The sequence below is a fragment of the Perissodus microlepis genome, chromosome 15 (genome assembly GCF_051167445.1).
Source record: "Perissodus microlepis isolate ML-2025 ecotype Zambia chromosome 15, ASM5116744v1, whole genome shotgun sequence".
In the NCBI taxonomy this organism is placed as follows: domain Eukaryota; kingdom Metazoa; phylum Chordata; class Actinopteri; order Cichliformes; family Cichlidae; genus Perissodus; species Perissodus microlepis.
The window spans coordinates 17708978-17728413 of record NC_140475.1 but is presented as its reverse complement, the minus strand read 5'-3'; the positions used below and the strand labels follow the sequence as shown (position 1 = coordinate 17728413).

Sequence of the window (19436 nt, the reverse complement as noted above, 5' to 3'; positions counted from 1 at the left end):
TCCCAGACACTGTTCAGAGAGGTGTACTGTTTTCCCTCCTTGTAAATCTCACATTTGATGATGGACCACAGGTTCTCAATGGGGTTCAGATCAGGTGAACAAGGTGGCCATGTCATTAGTTTTTCTTCTTTTATACCCTTTCTTGCCAGCCACGCTGTGGAGTACTTGGACGCGTGTGATGGAGCATTGTCCTGCATGAAAATCACGTTTTTCTTGAAGGATGCAGACTTCTTCCTGTACCACTGCTTGAAGAAGGTGTCTTCCAGAAACTGGCAGTAGGACTGGGAGTTGAGCTTGACTCCATCCTCAACCCGAAAAGGCCCCACAAGCTCATCTTTGATGATACCAGCCCAAACCAGTACTCCACCTCCACCTTGCTGGCGTCTGAGTCGGACTGGAGCTCTCTGCCCTTTACCAATCCAGCCACGGGCCCATCCATCTGGCCCATCAAGACTCACTCTGATTTCATCAGTCCATAAAACCTTAGAAAAATCAGTCTTGAGATATTTCTTGGCCCAGTCTTGACGTTTCAGCTTGTGTGTCTTGTTCAGTGGTGGTCGTCTTTCAGCCTTTCTTACCTTGGCCATGTCTCTGAGTATTGCACACCTTGTGTTTTTGGGCACTCCAGTGATGTTGCAGCTCTGAAATATGGCCAAACTGGTGGCAAGTGGCATCTTGGCAGCTGCACGCTTGACTTTTGTCAGTTCATGGGCAGTTATTTTGCGCCTTGGTTTTTCCACACGCTTCTTGCGACCCTGTTGACTATTTTGAATGAAACGCTTGATTGTTCGATGATCACGCTTCAGAAGCTTTGCAGTTTTGAGACTGCTGCATCCCTCTGCAAGATATCTCACTATTTTTGACTTTTCTGAGCCCGTCAAGTCCTTCTTTTGACCCATTTTGCCAAAGGAAAGGAAGTTGCCTAATAATTATGCACACCTGATATAGGGTGTTGATGTCATTAGACCACACCCCTTCTCATTACAGCGATGTACATCACCTAATATGCTTAATTGGTAGTAGGCTTTCGAGCCTATACAGCTTGGAGTAAGACAACATGCATGAAGAGGATGAAGTGGACAAAATACTCATTTGCCTAATAATTCTGCACTCCCTGTATATCCTGTACATACTTATAGTTATAGCATATTCATAACATACCTTCATACCATGTACATTATAACATACCATAATAGACCCATTTCTGTAATATACTCACATATCTATATTATTGCTAATATATATTTGTAATATATCTATATCATGGCTAAAGCACTTCTGGATGGTTGCAAACTGCATTTCGTTGCCTTGTACCTGTGACATGTGCAATGACAATAAAGTTGAATTCTATTCTATTCTATTCTATGCAGGTTGGTGGTACAGGTTTACACTGTGGATCTCTATGACACGTATGCTCGTTGCCTTACCGATTCAGAGCAAACGCATAGTGGAACTTCACATGTGGATGAGCCATGGGGTCAAAGGTCGGAAGCTTCTCCAGAGTCTCTACCAGCTTCACGATGGACTCATAATCCTAGAAGGTAAGAAAAGATCGGCTATTGAGCTGTTCCTCCTGTCACTGGTGTATCTGACATCAATGACACTTTTGTGATGTCACAGCTTTGCAAGTTAAGGAAAAGAAAAAGAAAGGAGGAAGACATTTGCCTTTAGCGCCACCTGGCAGAAAGGCTTTTAGAAGTCACAGAAGATAACATTAAGTGCACCAAAGTCAGTGTAAGGAGCAATTTAAATACGATCTTGTAGGAACACCACCAGTCACTGCTGAGCACTGTGGGACTAGTGCCTATGTACCTCGGTTCCAGTGCCCTCCAAACACACACTCTGACTCATCGGTGTATTTACCTGCTGCTTTGATCCTCAAGGGAGAGTTTCTGATGTCCTTTTATTTATTATTTCTGAGACTCAACTGTCTGTGTATCACAAAAAGCACTTCAATAATTGAGCTGCCTCTTCATCACGTTTTTGTTTCTTGTAGTCACCACAGCCAAAGCACTCTGAATAATTCAGCACATCCTCAATGCTTATTGTTCTAATGAATGATTCATTAGACTGTGCACTGCCTATGGTGAGTGGGACGATCTGGACAGAGAAAGCCATGGCAATGCGGAGACTAAAGAGGAGAAAGAGCAGAGCGTTTAAGACGAACAGACCAAACGCTTCGCCTAGAGCGCTCTACAGGCAGTCTGCAAATGGCCCCTGTTTGAGAAAGTGGCACTGGTAAACGGATGGTGGAGATAGATTGAAGCTGATTCAGTAACCTTGCTTAAATTTGTACAGCAGATGTGTACAGTCGTTTCTTTTTCAAGGTCAGGGACATCAGCACGCACATTCAGTGCATCGGAGTTGACAGCTGGTTTAAACTTGATAAGGTTGTGGGTGATTAGCTAAATGCCTGAACGTTTATGGAGAAACTTTTTGGCATGCCCTTTTCAAAGTAAAGGCGTGGTGAAATTACCATGTTGAGATTTTGTTTTGTTAGTATTAAATAGTAACTATTTGTTCCCATTTTTGGCAATTTTATAACATAATTACAATCACTTTGAGACAGAAATTTTAGGTAATTGGTTATCAGAAAATGTAGTAGCAATTAATAAATCAATACATTAAAAAGTCAATTGAAGTTAATTGTTATCTGTGGGCATTTGCTCATTTTTTCCAGTTTATTGTAGTTGAAAAATCTAGCTTAGAATTCACTGCCATGAGGTCATGCTTAGACGCTGCCAAGGAAAATCAGCTGATGGTTCAGCTGTACATTTCGCGATATGCAATTCTCTAATCTCATATAGGGTGTGCCATTTAAGCTGTTTAGCCCGCCCACAGTTACAGTTTCAACAAGCAGCAGTGTGAGCCATCTCCACCACAGCCTCTCATTTCATGCTGTTTCCTGCCTAATCAGTGTTAGGGATTGTTGTCACTGACACCTGCTCTGCTCTGCTGTGTGCTGGAAGTCTTGCTGTTGCTCTCCCTGCCCTTTGCATTCCAAGTATGCACGATGAAGGGCAGGGAAGTCCCAAAACAGAGCCATGCCAGCAAATATTACGGCAAATTGAAAATAACAATCTTCTCGTGACTATACTGGTTCTGGCTGAACTGAACGTTTTGTACTTTTGAATGTTTGTTCCAAAGAAAACAAGACATCAACTTTCCTAGGAACCCGTCCAGGAAATGTGACGGGTATTTTTCAGTAATTTTGAGATTGTTACATAGAGTAATAAATAATTTAACTGAAACTAAACAAATACATAGCCAAAGTTTATTTTTAAGACTGCTGCCTTATCAAAATTGGCCTATCATGAATATTTTTTTTTATGATTTTTGATGTTGTAGCACAGATGGATGTTCAGATTAAAGATAACTGAAGTCCTTATCTCAGGCACACAGCTTTGGCTTGTTTATGAGGGGCAGCCAATGAGAATAAAAATGGCCTAAAGGAGGAGAAGCTGAAATAACTCGTTTCAGACATGGAACAAAAAGGGGGGGAGGGTGCACCAAGACCCAGTACATGATAAACAAGGACCACTGAACCACAGCCCCTCTGGTTGAAATACCCAAAGGCAATACACATAATTTGACAAATGACAGCAATATGTTGGTGTTCAGGAAGTCCACACCCGACAGATGTACCTGGATGTCCCTGTACGTAAGCAGCAAATTGATGACGACATCAACTGAAAGGCACTCCACGTTGTCCAGCCGCTGCTGGATTCGGCTCAGCTCTGCAGCCAGTTCCAAGCCAGTGTAAAGCTCCCGGGCTTTACGGATCTCATTCAGAATCGTCTCACGGAAATACTGGCTGGAAGACACGAAAACAAACAAACATGCATTTATAGTAGGAGAAGATTGGCTTGCATGTATATGATCGACAAATAGCAATACAAAAATTTAGTAAAAAAATGTTTTGCATACTTTAGGATCTGCTCCTTCAACTCTAACACAATTGGACTTACTTCTTTCCCTGCATTCTCACACTGTTTTGCATAATTTCAGATCATTCCCCAGTGAGACACGAGCTATTTTCATCTCATATAAGTCATCTCATAAATTATTCACTGACAGATGAAGGGATCAATAAACCTGATAACTTCAGATATTAGTTTGATGGATTTAAAAGCAGAGCAGACAATTAAGACAGTTAATTAGCTTAAAGCAGAATTACTTCCAGAAACCATATTCTTAAGCTCTTAGTTGTTCTTGAAAAAACACAAAGGGATGAGCAAAAGAATATTAAAATACGTGAGGCGGTTCAGGTGCTTCCCATATGGAAACGAAATAGTAAAAACGTATAAAAGACTTGCATAAGATGTGGCCTACTTCATATAGTGAATCATATCAGGCTTATATGATTTACTCATGAAAGTGGCCACTTTCTCATTACTTTCATATATTGTTTTAATAAGTATCCAAAACATACAAGTTTCATTTATAGAATTTTTCAAAGGATCTTATATCTGTTTTCACTCTTGTATGCTTTTCATACAAGTTTCACACAAGACAGATACAAACTTTATAAGATTTATATTTATCTTTTCCATATGGGTTAGCAAAAGCCTGTCTGTAGGATCTTTTAGATTTTCACCTTTAAAACCGCAAAACTGAAAACCTTCAGAAATCCTGTGAATGTGGACCATCTAAATTCAATTAATTAGTATTTTCCAGTTGCAAATTGTGTCTTTTTTAATGCTGAATTTCTTTGGCTGTTTAATCAGCAGTTTGCAAAGGATAGCCTTCTCATAATCGTCTCATTTTGATTGTGGAAAAACCATGTGTACTGGCATTAAAACTCAAAAGACTGATGCACATTATTGTCACTCCCCAGCCTCTTGTATGCTGAACGTAGTGTACTCTAGCTTAAAATGATAATATTAAGACCTAAATGCCAAATAATGACACAGTCTACGCTCTCTATTCACATAATTAAGCCTTTTACACAATTTTGAAAAGACCCATGCAGTGATGAGGATTTGCTGCCATAACCCCGAGCCAATCCTGGGGGTCAACCCTGTTTGCAGGGAGTGATTAAAGCCTAAATAATAACCCAATACAAGCTCTGTTATTAAATAGTAAATGTGTTTAATATGAACAGGCCGGCTAATATTTTCCTGTTTAGGTTGTTTTTCATAAAATATGAATAACAAATCATGTATTCGCATATTATGATCTGCTGCAGATGATCAGTTGGGTGTGTCCTTGCTGGAAGGAGCAATTTTAAAGACATAAATACATATATTTGCTTCATGTGAGACGGCTCTTGTAATTCAGTAAGCTTATCTGTCTTCTTGAGACTTCAAAACATGGTCTCGACTTCAATATACACCCAAAACAATATAGTGCAACCACTGAATTACAATTGTAGGATCTTCATACTTTCCTTTATGCCTGTCTCCAGGAGACACAGCCTTCATCAATCTACATGATTTTCTTTTGTGCCTGTAAAACCTGAGTCACTATTCCTGGAGATGGACTAGAAATGACTGGCTGCTGTATCGCCTATTGGCAAGAAGGCCTAAAATATTACCCCAGCAACTGAGCCAAACAAATGTGTTTTTTTCTTCTTCTCTGGTTTCAAAATGTAAATTACCACGTAAGTAAGGCTGAAGGATCCACGCACAAAAATAATTAGAACAAGTAAAAATAGGATGAGTGGGATAATAAAATAAATGCCTGGTGTGCTGAAAAACTTCTAACAGAGCTGCTCAAATAGAAACATAATGTTAAAATGCTAAAAATGGTAATGCTACAACAGCTCCTTCCTATTTGTGAACTTTCACCTTAATTTGCATGCAGTATAATGTAATTTATGTAATGAAGCAATCATTTGGGCACTGCTTACCATTATGAAAACATATCACAGAGTCATATTGTGGGCATTTCCCATGCACATTATGACTCTGTGATAAGTAATAGTGATCTTACAGTGCTTTCAGAGGATCATCTTGTCAGGAGCTTTAAATAGATTTTCTTTCTCTTTTGCTTCCTTTTTCTCAAACCCATTGCTGTACTGTCAGTATGTCCTTCATTAGTAACACTAGACAACCTAAATATAAAGCTCTCAATACGTTCACTAACACTATTTGTCTCAGCAAAGCCAAGTTTACAAAACAGAAACTTTGAATTTTTCCAAAAACAAAAAGGAAAATTGTTACAGGAAGCAAAGTAAATACAGAAATAGCTAAAGCTAAAGTAGAAACTATATTTACTGTATTGCATTTAGCCTAGCTGAAAAACTGTGCACACTCTGATGAAACATGATAGTGGGCACAGTCCTAACAGCTAACTTCAGATTGTTATTCCACACAGCATGCTGTTAATGTCACTTCTAGCAAAGCTCTTGTTGTTAATCTTAGATTAAACTACTGTCCCATTTGCAAACTATAGATTAATTTCTGTATACTGTAACAACAGACAAATTACTCTGTAACAATTCTGTGTAAAATCTGCCACAATATCTGCCATATTGTGCAAATAAGCAGGCTGTTAGTACTGACACTGCAATTTCACCTGCATTTTCCTCTAAAAGTTGTTTTAATGATGTAATTATTGTTTATGCTGCATAAATGTGGTGTAGTTGAGAGACCTGGAAGAGACATCAAGAATCTTTTCATGAACCAACGGTGCCAAATATGTAAATTAATATAGTATATGTTACCCATTTCAGCATAATCAAATCTGTATAAATGCCCAGTGGCATGATACGAAGCGAGGGAATATATGTGTTCAAAGTTTTGACCAGTGCATGTAAAAAGGTCATAACAAGAAACTGGCTAAAACGTAATCCTCCAAGGACAGCTCAGCGGCTGGACATGTAGCAGAAGAAATATATTCCATGGAAAACAGACTCATTCGTTAAGGGTTAAAGCAAGCATGCATAGAAAACTATGGACCTAAGAGTCTGTTCAAAAGTCAAAACGTGCGTCAAATCTTTGTAAAAGTACTGATACTATTTTATGTCATGTTATATTTTTGGACATATATTTTATATTTTTATATGTTGCCTCTTCTCAAAGGAAAAATTAGAAAATGTCACACTTCATGTGAGTTTTATCTTTGTGTTGCTCGTTTTTACGGCTCATAAATAATGAAAAAAACCAAACAAAAAAAAACAGGTTATTGCCCTCTACCACACCACTGCTCCACCACAGTCATGCACTGACACACAAAAACCCCCCAACAATATTTCAAAATGACAGGCAGTCAATTTTGCAAACTCAGGTGCAAACAAGTCGGCTATTGCACGCTTGTTTGCACCTGAGTTTGCACCAAAGGAGTAGCAAACTTGTCCCAGTCGGCACCAGTGCAGTACTTTCAGAAGCTGCATTTTTAGGTCATAAGCAATGTCTTAACTAGGCCTAACATGTTAGCTATCACAGTATTTCTGTGTTTGCTGTGCAGGAAAATCTAGCTTTTATCATTAGTCCTTTGTAGAGCATTACTGACCTCATAACCCGGGTGTTTCTATTGTTTAGCATCCCCGCTTGTACGCTATTATTGTTGAAATTTCTGGATTGCCTCAATAGGAAGTTTAATTTCACTACAGTTTATATTTCTATTACAGCTGGCAGATATAAAGCAGATATAAATAAGCAAAATATACTTACTGGGAGTTGGCTTGCGACACTTTGAGGAGCTGGATGAAGCGGTCCAGCAGAGGCATGCAGATGGGACCCAGCAGCATCTCGAAGCTGGGCTGCATCAGCTCGGTCAGGCCCTTCATCAGGCTGCCCTCACAGCAGTACACCTTATTCTGAGGTGTCACCATGTACGGGATGAAGGTGTAGTTAGCTGAGCATGTCTGTTAAGAGAGGAAACAAAGTTCTGAATATCAGATATCAGCACATTTAAACATCTGTGAAATTTCTTTTTGTATGCAATTGTAACATTTGCCCAAAATATGTGTGTATTGTTTTTTTTTAATCATAAACCATACTCAGTAGACTTTTAAATGATATCTATAATTTACTTTTAATTTACTTTTCACCAATTTAAAAGACTGATGTGAGCACTCAAGGCAAAGTTTCTGCAAACAAACATCTATTTCGATAAGTTAGGCTTAGTAGCTTTATGAAAATATATGAAACTATAAATCCATCCATTTTCTTCTCCTTATCCAATTCAGGGTCACGGGAATGGAGGATGCTTGAGCTTATCCCAGATGCCATGGAGAAGGAGGTAGGGGTAGACCCTGGATTCAACCCAAAACCTTCTTGCTGTGAGGCAACAGTGCTAACCACTGTGCTGCCATTATATGAAACTATATGTATGCAACTATATTTGTAACATTTACAGACTATAATGTTAAATTTATACTAAACTATGTGTAGATACAGCATCAGATTTTTAATGTTTATTGTAACATCTTTGCATAAACTGTATCAATAAAACCATCTTCAACTTTGTTCTTTCTATCCGTTTTGTCACATTTATGCAAAATAGGAGCTGGGCGCTAAAGTCTCAAACCTTAGCTTTACTAAAGTGTACAAAAGAGATAATAAATGAGGTTTACTATCTATCAGAATATATAGCTTCATTCAAAAACTAACGTATCGAAATTGTTCAATAAACTCAACTTCCAGCTGATTTCAGTGACCTGTGCAATGAAACATTACATTGTATAGGGAGGAAGCAGATTGCCTGGGGGGGAAGTCTGCAGTAATTTCCCCTATTTGAAATGGTTTCGGGTAATTACATGAACCTTCATCTCTGATCTCCCTATTCACACAATAGTGTTTATGTAGCATTGTCTTCAGTGAACTAGTCTAAACAGGCAGCAGAGGAAGGTGAGATATGCAACAGCTTCATTAGGAGATTCTGTCTTATAACCACAAACACTTACAGCACCTCATTTTCAAATGTCACTCGCTCAAGCAGCCTAGTGCACAAGAAAAATCGAGCAACAGCAGCTGAAGTCTCCCTGCTCACCTGCTGCAAAGCTCTACCCTGTTCTTTGCTCCAGCTGTGCCATTATGGAGTAATTGTGTTTCAAGTCTGTTTCAGGTTTTTCCGCACTAGTAGCATTTAAGGCCTTTTTCTGTATTCACTTAGCTTTAATACTCGACAGCCATTATTGTGTATCTGTATTTGCTTTTTTAACTTGACATTATTTGCACCGCATTCTTGATGCTTCTGTCGCGGCGGCCCACCACTGCTGAATAAACAAAGAGGAAACACATGCGTGCGGTGTCTACAGACAGAGGAGAGAGAAAGAGCGAGAAAGAGGCAGGAAATCCACAATTAATATCCTCAAGAAACAGCACAAGTCCTGTCAAGAAGAGCTATTCTCAGAGTGTGAGATATGTGGTGAAACAACACGAGCATCTGAAGGCGGTTGGGCTGCAACCCAGCTGCATCCTGATGACTTTAATAATCTATCATGCTTTCGGTTTTACAGCAACCTCGAAAATACGCTGCTGCTGCTGCTTTCACTGCCAAAAAAAAAGGAAGTAAGAGGAACATGTGGCATTGAAGCAATGAAAGCCAACCGAAGATAACTACTTCCTCCTGTGCAACTGTGGTTCATGACATCACCAGTAACTGCAGCGGCAGTGTGTGCCTTTCAAAACAAAAAAAAGACTGTGACCCCTATTTCTTTTACGTGTAACCAGACAGGTTGCAAAATGCTGATGCTATATTTAGCTTCTTTGTGCGATTCATGCTGTCATGGGGCTCACATGACAGATTTGTTTTCACACGCTGATGCATATTTCAGTGCGGCAGCAGCTGCGGGTTATTTGAAGCTAACCTCCAGTAGTCCTTTACAGGTAGCAGGTTTCCGAGCTGATACACATGTGACAACTCTGGCTGATGAATCCAAAGAATAAGCCAGGTATTTACAGAGTGAGTCATCTGTTTAGTCAGTCTTGCCAAAGATCCATCTGCTCATCTTCACTTTCAGCATCAATGTTCTCGAGCAGCCTACTCACTCACCTTCATAGAGCCTGTTTACACTCCTTTAAAATGTGTTTTGGACAAGTGGACTCAAGCACTAAACACAACCTGCATTGCTCCTGAGGTGTTGTGGGGCACATTTGGGCTCTGTATGCTTTGTAATGTAAATCATAATTTGTCCTGAACTATTCCTAAGCAGGACAAAAGATAACATGTCACGGTGTCCATTCTTGCCTGCAGCTCATGAAGCATTTTGCTAAAAAATATGGAGCCTGGCTGGCAACAGACGTAGCTTTTAACCTTTGTTGTAAATGATAATCAATAACTGAACATGAATATAGGAGAATATCTTGGAGACACATGTGTAAACAACCATTCACTCCAGTCAACAGTCTCCATGGATGTTGTTTTGTGGGTTAAAACCAGCCATCTGGTCAGTCTAGTCAAATCCCATTGCAATTTGAACCAATTACTACCTAATTTAACCAACAATCAATGCACTTTCAGTCTGAATAATGTCTTAATGTTAAGCAGACATTAAAAGTAAGAATTGTTTCAAAAATTCAAATCGATGTCTTTAAAAATTATATTGATATTTAATTTAGATGGGAAATGGTTGCGATGATGTAAACATTTATTCGTGCGAGCTTCCAGAAAGTTGAAACCGCTGTTCCCAGATTCTGGCAGGTCACTGTGGTGCTGTGGTTAGCACTGCTGCCTCATAAGAAGACGTTTCTGGATCAAATTTGCAGGTCGTTTGCAAGCTTTCAACTACCTGACAGAACATCTTTTCACGTTTCACTTTTCAACCAAATCTCGATGATGCTAAGATATCTGGCGAAGTTGTAAATGGGCTGTCCCACTCTGATCTAATAGCCAGAGATACAGTTAAAAACTGAGTCGAAACAGGGTAATCGACACACACACACACACACGCCTATGCTCCTATGGGCAGCAAATGCAGATAGAAATCAGTGGGGAAAGTAAATGAAAGTGTAGTGACAAGGAGGGATATTTGTGTATGTAATTACAGTAATTGAACATACACAAAGAGGCTAATTACCTGGATTTCAGTTATAATGGTAGTGAGTTACACACACAGTTACAGACAAGCAGGAGCACATGCTTTTCACTGATGAGAATAATCAGACATATCTGCAGCTGCAGAGTGTATTTTAAAGCAGTCACAAAAAAAAAAAAGAAATGTATTTGCAGCACTACAGAGGGAAGATCAACCTTCTGCTTCCTAAACAATAACAATATATGCAATCAGGACCTTAAACCAAAGATCTTCTTGGGTTTAGGGAAGTTTGAACTGCTTCTGCTAACTCCAGGTGAGTGTTACTGTTACAATGCTTCCATTCGCTCTCACCACTGTATTGTTTTTCAGCTTAACAAGCAGCTGTTTCCAGTCAAAGTTCTTTTTACACTGTACACAACACCAGATAACTACTGGGTTAAAGAGTAGCAGATAAACAAAGGGGCGAATACAGCACGTAAAAACCGTGATACTTCCCTCGGGCAATTGAGAAGACTAAAACCAGAGGGGCTACTGGCGTTTCATCAGATAGCTTCTAAGACTTTAAGTAAATGATAATGGTGCTCTATAATGAGGTCACTGGGCAGCTCGGTGACCTCATTATCTCTCTGTGTCTGTGGGGTTCTCCCTAGGTACTCTGGCTTTCTATCGCCGCCCAAAGACATGCTTTGGACTTAATCCTAAACTGCTTGTATGTGTGAATCAGAGTGTGAATGGCTATCTGTCTCTCAGCCCTGCAATACACTGGTGAGCTGTCCACCCCTGACAGCCAAATTAGGCTCCAGGCCATGTGACCCTAAACTGGTTTGGAGGAGGAAGATAGATGGATGAATGGATGTGTAATTATTCTTTTTCTTTGAATTCTTTCAAAAATAAAAAAATGAAGCAAAAATCTGATGCTGTGATAGCCGTAGCTAACGAGTTCATAATTGTCATACAGAAGAATCAGGAAGGTACAGCACATGGAACCTCACTCGGTTCGTTTGTGAGCCTTCGGTTTCACTAGATTAACAAACAGCTTATTATTAGCAACATGTTGAATAAACCCTGTTCATCAGCTAAACAAAGAATGGATAAACAAGTTGAAAGGAATGGTTTGTTATGTTTCACATGCAGCCCTGGTTATTTAAATACTTGCGTTTGAATCATTAGTTCACTGCAGTTCCAAGGTGGCAATGCTGAGTGTTTGCTTAGATCATTATATTCCTTATATCATAGAAAGAAATGCCATGTGGATATGTTAACAAAGTCTTGGCTGAAAGTCTGGAACTTTTTGGGAATGAAAGAGAATAAGGAAGATATAAAATTGCTATTAATTATGGCGTTTCAGGGGAAAAAACATCTGTAATAACATTAAATCGATGGGAAAGAATGATCAAAAAGTCCAGTATTGCAATTTAAATGCACTTTTACCTGCACAGATGGCTAGTTAAGAGCCTGTGCACTGGTGCAGAGTGCATTTAAGTGCATTAATACAAGCAGGAAAGAGAAAGAACAAAGACAGTAAGTGCACATAAGGGAGATCAGTAAGCTCACACTCTCATACTGTGAGTGATAATCAGCTCTCCTCTTGGTACGAGTCAGTGTCAGAGAACAGTACATTTCATGTAGCTCTCCTTTCACTGTAAAAGCCACTTAGGAGAGCCTTTTATCTGACTGCTGAACATGGACTACCGACCGCATCTGTGTTATTGACACAATTAGCGCGCAATTTAGAAATGTAAGTCAATCAGAATCAGTTCATCATTTTTAAGATGACAAACATTCTTTACCTTTGGTCTCTGAAATAAGAGATTTTGCAGCTTATCTCTGTTTTGCATCACTGGAAACTGAATTCAGTTTTAGACTCACAGGAATGGGAAAGAAGACAGGAAACTCTGGAATCTGGAAAACACTCCTCCTATTTTTTGTCAGTAACATTTCATTAAGTTCCAAAAACCCAAATAATTTTAAAAAAAGTATAAATAGGCAAAACTAATTCTTGGCAGATGTAGCAACATATTCAGGAAACTGTGCTGCGAAAGCACATTCAGTGGTTGATAAGACAAGAAAAGTTGTACATATTAATACATTGTAACAAGGCTCATGGGTCTGCAGAGAAACTTCAAAAACAAAAACAACAATCTTTACATGTCTGCTAAAAAGGCTTTACTTAAAACATATGGTACAGTGGGTGACTCTATATTGATCTACTAATTTTAGGAACTACAGTATGATATGCAAAGGACAGGATTTCCTTAGCTTTAAGGCAGCACCTTATTTGAATACTGCACTTTTTGCAAGTCAAATTCTCAAAATGCTTGTGCCTTTTTATGCAGATTGTGGCACTGCAAGTCACTGTAACTCTCAAAGCAGCTGTTGTCTGAGACGTACATCTTGAAAGTGGAAGGGAAGATGTTTTCATTTTACATGAAATCAAATATTTATCACAGCTTCGAAACAAAAGTGGGCTGTGCAAAAGAAAGCCTTTACAATAGCGAAAAGAGACATAAGGCAACAGGACACTGTGCTCCCTGCGTGCTGTAAAAAACATATTCTTTGCACTACACAATGTGTGTAATGTGTGAGCAATGAGTGAGTAATGTGTGAAAGGCAACGGGAAAAGAAAGAAATGCCTCGTGTACTTACAGTGTTCTTCTGGCAAATTATCTCCTGAAAGAAGAAAAGAGAGAAATCCATTTAGAAATTCATCATTAGCATTTTCTCCGAGAGGCAATTTACGTTAGATACGATGTTACTGAATGACACTTCAATTCAGTACACCATACCTGAGCTACAAACACTTTGTGAGGACGACTTGTATTTGTGGATATTTGTTGATTTCCCAACAGCTGATTAATATTTCTAGTAAACCGTGATGACCTATAGGATGACTTTAGATGAAACAATTACTTGTTTGTACATGGAGAAGTATATGGCAGTGAAAGGAAGCATAATCAACAAGTGTACACTGAGACTTAGTATATATAGATTATTTTTTAGGATTTTTTTTCATGATCGCCATTGTTTAAAGAAAAATATTTGAGTATAAAAAAGCTGCCTTTAAAACAATGTGGTGGCCTGATAGAGATCTGAGGAAACTGCCTAAGTGAATTCTTTCAAAGCATGGTGAGAACAAGTTAACCCACAGCCAGCTAGACGGGTGGGCACCATGGCAGACCACAGGACAAAAAACCCCTCCCAGATACCACCAGGAGCAGGAAAGAACATCATTTGAAACAATTTTCTTGCCATAAAAAGCAGACATAATACAGCTGTGAATGTCAGCTTTTTATGTTGTGTTTATTTTAAGACACGCCTCCCCTGACTGTGCAGGCTGTGCATTATGGGTCGACTCTACAGTTTGTTTTCTGGCTCATGACCCTTGTCACCACAATACTCCTCCCACTAGACTAACTAAAAGAAAAGCTTCAGTGTTCTTCTGCTGCAAGTTGCCTACAGCAGGCGATTTTAAAATGTGTTCTGCGTGGGCCTGAGACGGTTTGAACCATGCCTTTGTCTGCGGTACAGAAACTACAAGACTCACACCATTGTTACATGCTGAAGTAGTCTGACATTTATGGTAAATAAACACAGCTTTGGTCAATACATATTGCTAGTAGGGATTGAGTAGTATGCACTTTATTGTTACCTGCAAGCCCTTTCCAGTGTAAAACTTCCAGTGTATTTAATTATCTAAATTGTTGCTGAGGAATTTGCTGTTGCTTTGTGGCGCTCAAAAAAATATTAAAAAAATAAATCTCTAAATCTCAGCAGCAATGTGGCTTTCTAAAAATCATAAACAACATTTTGTGAGCAATTTTAATCAACACTTGGTTCTATTACTTCAAGTTTATAACAAGAAGCAGTTCAAGAGTGCAAACCTCCTCCAGGCCAGCTCGTTCTTTGGGCATTTTGTATGGAAATTGTACAGTATATTGTATACAGTCATTTTTTTTTTATTTCTTTGTTCTTTGTAAATGGACTTTAAGCAGTATGAACTTTTTGCATGATGACCAGAGTAATACACATCTACATCTTCAGCAATTTGTGATGTGTGTAAAAGTGTGCATTGTGTCCACAATACCCACCACACTTGTAAGTATCATAGTTATATAGTTATATATATATATATCAAGTTATAAGGACTTTTTAATTTTAGAGCAATAAATCATTAGGTTGACCTTGAAGACCTTGGTGGATGTAAGCCAAATTTTAATGGATTGTTAACGTGACCCCTCTCTACACCCCTACAAAGTTCTAATAGAAATAATTCCAAACTTCTTGAGCACGCTCACAAGCATGTACTCACACAAATGCTACCGAAAAAATAACCTCCTTGTTGGAGGTAATTAGCAGCAGAGCTAACTGTAGGGACAACATTAGTGTTTACACCCTATTAACGGTCACTGGCATGAGTGCCATGTCTTGGTTGGACCTATGCTTCATTCTGCAGGATAGTTGGGCACCTTGTGTTGCCCCTGTCTTTCTCACTGTCTTTCTGCATTAACAATGTCAATGTTAAATAAGTAATCTATTTAAAAATAAATAAAAAATGCAAGATTTTTATTATAAAATTGGAAAAGTTACCCAAAATTTTCTACCCTTGAATAAAATCCTACACTCACACCAACACGGTGTTTGAGGGCACGATCTCATTTCTCAAAACATCCGAACAAGAAGGCCACTAACTGGATTTTTGGAAGGATTGTCGAAATTGACTTTTAGGCTGTAAAAATTTTCGATTTCCAGCTGTGATGCTGCCTGTGCTGAGAGTATTTTTAACAAAGAAGCCTGAGCTGCTCTGGGGCACAAATATATCAGCATATATTGGCTTCTGTTCATGATGGCGGCTTACCTGCAGAGACTGGAGAGCATCAGAGTTAGTGTCGCAGTACAAGATGATGTTGTTGGCCATGCTGAAGCTTTCTCTCACTCCCAGGTGGTAGAAGAGCGAAGGCTGGCGGAAGGCATCTGTCATCTCCACCACAGCTATGTCTGATGATAAAAGACAGGTGTACGTGTTATAGTTCGATTCAGGAGTGGAGCACAACAGTCACGACTAGCTTTCTTTGGGTTCTGCAAGTACAAGTGAATACACACCATTCTTAGAATATCATAAGCTCTAATAATGCAGTTGCATAGTACAGGCAGAAATATCTTTTACATCCATTACCCAACCAAGGATGTTAATTCACTGCTGTAACAGCCCCGCTCTTCTGTTTTTGACCACATTTTGGAATCTGGCTACAAATATGTGGTCCCATCCATCCATTCCTTTACCTTTTTAGAAATGCCTTAACCCCAACCTTTTTTTTTATTTTCTTTGTGAAACAGATTTTAACAATGTTTATTAGAATCTCACGACCAGTTTGGTAGCCTAATGTCACAATTTCAACTCAAAACTGATTGAAAACTCATTGTCTGATAATTGATCAAAGCCATTCAAGCCATCAGTCCTAAATCCACCCGCCACCCCCAATATCGACCCTTATCTGAATAAATCTCATTAAAATGTTATTTGCCTACAACTAAACTGCCCATTGGGGATCTTTAACACCAACTTTGTCTGCTGTTGCTCTGGGAGAGACATGGATACAGCTCAGTGGTTATTAGTGATCGGCACGGCTGTTATTCATGCTGTTATCAGCTACCGATTTGCATGTCAGTGTTAAGTTATCTGCAAGCTGAAAAAAAGATATCATGAGATGAAGGTAGCTTTACTCCTTTTTTGTCCAGTACACTCAATAATCAATAGTGCACCATCTGCAGTAGGACTCAGCCATACTATCTGGGTCAACAGGTCAAGCAAATATTTCCACTCAAGCAAGCAGGTCATCTAGTAAAGAGTTCCTAAGGTTGATGTCCTGTGCAACAGGCTGTGCTGTTATGCAATTGTAAGCACTGGACTTTCACCAAAGCTCTCACTCACTGGTCGGCCCCAAATCTTTGTATGACGCTGTCAGTTATGGTGGGCATGCAACATTAAACACAGTCATCAGGATTTGGAATAAACATGATAGTGTTTTGCAGACCCACACACGAGGCAGGGTGGTACTACACGTTGTTTCCAAGGTCGCCCTGAGCAACTGATAACAACAAAAGCAAATCAGCCCGATGACTTTGCTCCAGTCATGACAGAAGAGCTCAGAGCTACGGAGATAAAGCTGCACCCTGGTTTTTCATCAACTTCAACTCTCCAACTCTTTTGCGTCAACGAAAACATTACACGGAGCTGAAGAGCAGATATTGTGCGACTCTGATGGTCAAATCTTTTACCTCTAATGGGTCTGTTCAAAAGCTGGGATAGTCCCCCCCCTCCACCATCACGACCCTGAATTCGATTTTCAAACTGGTGCTCAAGCTAATGGACCACTACTGGAGGAAATCAGAAACACATTCAGTCATTCAGCTCAAGATGCTCTCAGATTATGGGTGGCTCAGTTGTGGAAGAGGAAGCATGACAAGTGGATGACACATCAAAGATTAGTGCTATTATTAATGCTTCCACTGGTTTTTGAAAGATACCAGTTAGTCAAGGTACTATGTAACTGTAGAGACGACTGCTCTCCTTTTAAGTCTACAGTTTAGGAATAGACTACAATCTGAAATGATATCACAGAAATGATGACTCAGCCTTGACCTTTTCTTTAAGTATTAAAAGCAAACATTTTCAGCCTGGTGACATTACTATAAATTAAAAAAAGAATAAATCATACATATGCTTTGAAAGATTTTGTCTCCGCTATGTTAAAAAGCTGAGAACAATGAAATGATTACAAAGGCAACAGCCAATTTTGGTGCTGGTATAGCCAGCCGACACCCGTACTGAGACTTCCTGTTCTGTCTGACAGTGATCGTTTACAAATCATCGCCTGATTGATTTCCAGCAAATCCAGTCCTTATTTTAGACATGCAACTAAAGCCTGTTTAAAAAGGGATTGGTTAATACAGCTCACACTATGAGTGGTCTACAAGTAGAAACCAGAAAGTTTCAAATACCAAAAGTCTTTCCACCAGAATCTGTTGATATGTGTTGATGTGCAGAAATCTGCATGCAATCTACAAACTAACTGTGATTCACAGCATTTTATTTTTTACTGCCAGCAATGATTTTAATATTTTTTTAATGATCTCATCAGCTGTTTTATCACAAAAACTCATATAATCATAATATGCTCGAGCTACAAAAAGCCAGTGAACATAGAAGACAGCTTAGCAGACAAACAGGCAAAAAGAGAATGAAAACTTAGATTAGTCAGGTGATCAGAAACAAGGCTCTGAATGAAAGCTAGTGTTGCTAATGTGCAGAGAAGTGGCAACTTTTAAGATGTAACACCTATAACTGGCAGCTAACTAAGCTCTTATCGCAGCTTCTTGCATTAACATTTTTAAATGCAACATGATTTCTCTTTAAGCTTTATTTTCACCAGGAAGTAAAACTCCTGAGATACAGCGATAGCGTCCTAGGCCAAGAAGGGCAGCATAAATCCATCATGTTTTCTGAATGGCACAAGAAAATGGAGCTTGTTAAGCTGAAGGAGCTCTACAAATGCATTGCGTGCAATCAAAGCCACTGACACAACCCAATCTATCAAAGCAAATTACTCAAAGCAAGCAACTGAAGGCTCATAATTTGAATGTGCAGTTAAACATCAAGCAGCCAACATGACACTTGGGAGAGAAGCCTATCAGAGATTGGCCGATTGCTGAAGGGGTTTCATCAGGGCCATGCAGCTCCTCGCACTCATCATCAGAACATGCAAATTCAACCAGGAAGCAGGTACTTGTTGGCCTCAAAGGTTCTCATCATTAAACCCTTCGTTCACACCAGGAAAAAAAAAAAGCCTCATATTTTCATCCCATCAGAGTAGGCGTAGGACAGCATTTTAAGCTCTATGGCTTCTGTGCAACGATGTGGAATTTCAAGAGGGTTTTGTTCTCTGGATGAGCAGCGTCTTCACATCGGGATGCTGCTCGCTGATTAAATGAAACTCATGTTTCGCTCTCTAACTTGCGAGGCAGACGGGGAAGGTACACTTTAATCCTAGCTAAGATTAACAGCCAGTTGTCAGTTCTGCATCCCTGATGCACTCATAGATACTGCGACTATCACACATAGCATTCAGAACATTCAGACATAATTAAATATTGGTCTATTGGATTTACTCATTGTTAGCAAGACAAATAGGTTGCTCACCACAGCTGATTTTTACACAATCCCAAACAATCCTGGGCATATACATGATAAACGGCTGTTTAGATTCTTCTCCTCTCGACTATGCATACAAGGTGCTGCTGAGTGTCAACATCCAGACAGCACAGGTTGTCTGCTGAATAAAACATAAGCTTGTCTTGTTTTTCCACCTGCAGCAGGCTCCCATCAATATTACATCTGAACGAGATCTTAATGCAAACAGGCCATAAAAATGCAATAGTATAATATAACTCACAAAAATATGAAGCAGCAGTGACTTGGGTGGGATAATTTTGCTTTGCGCTGCTTGGAAATTTC

General features: G+C 39.3%; 1 protein-coding gene across 1 annotated transcript in view; it reads right to left on the bottom strand.

The window, feature by feature from the left end:
• The window catches only part of map3k5 (mitogen-activated protein kinase kinase kinase 5), an 84487-nt gene that overhangs the window by 47189 nt on the left and 17862 nt on the right, over nt 1–19436 (bottom strand). Inside the window, exons 2-6 of the mRNA XM_084952264.1 lie at nt 15780–15919; nt 13571–13594; nt 7617–7810; nt 3646–3814; nt 1428–1534 (exon numbers count right to left, since the gene is read on the bottom strand). Coding sequence (XP_084808390.1) covers nt 1428–1534; nt 3646–3814; nt 7617–7810; nt 13571–13594; nt 15780–15919 — 634 coding nt within the window. The remainder of the gene's footprint in view (nt 1–1427; nt 1535–3645; nt 3815–7616; nt 7811–13570; nt 13595–15779; nt 15920–19436) is intronic.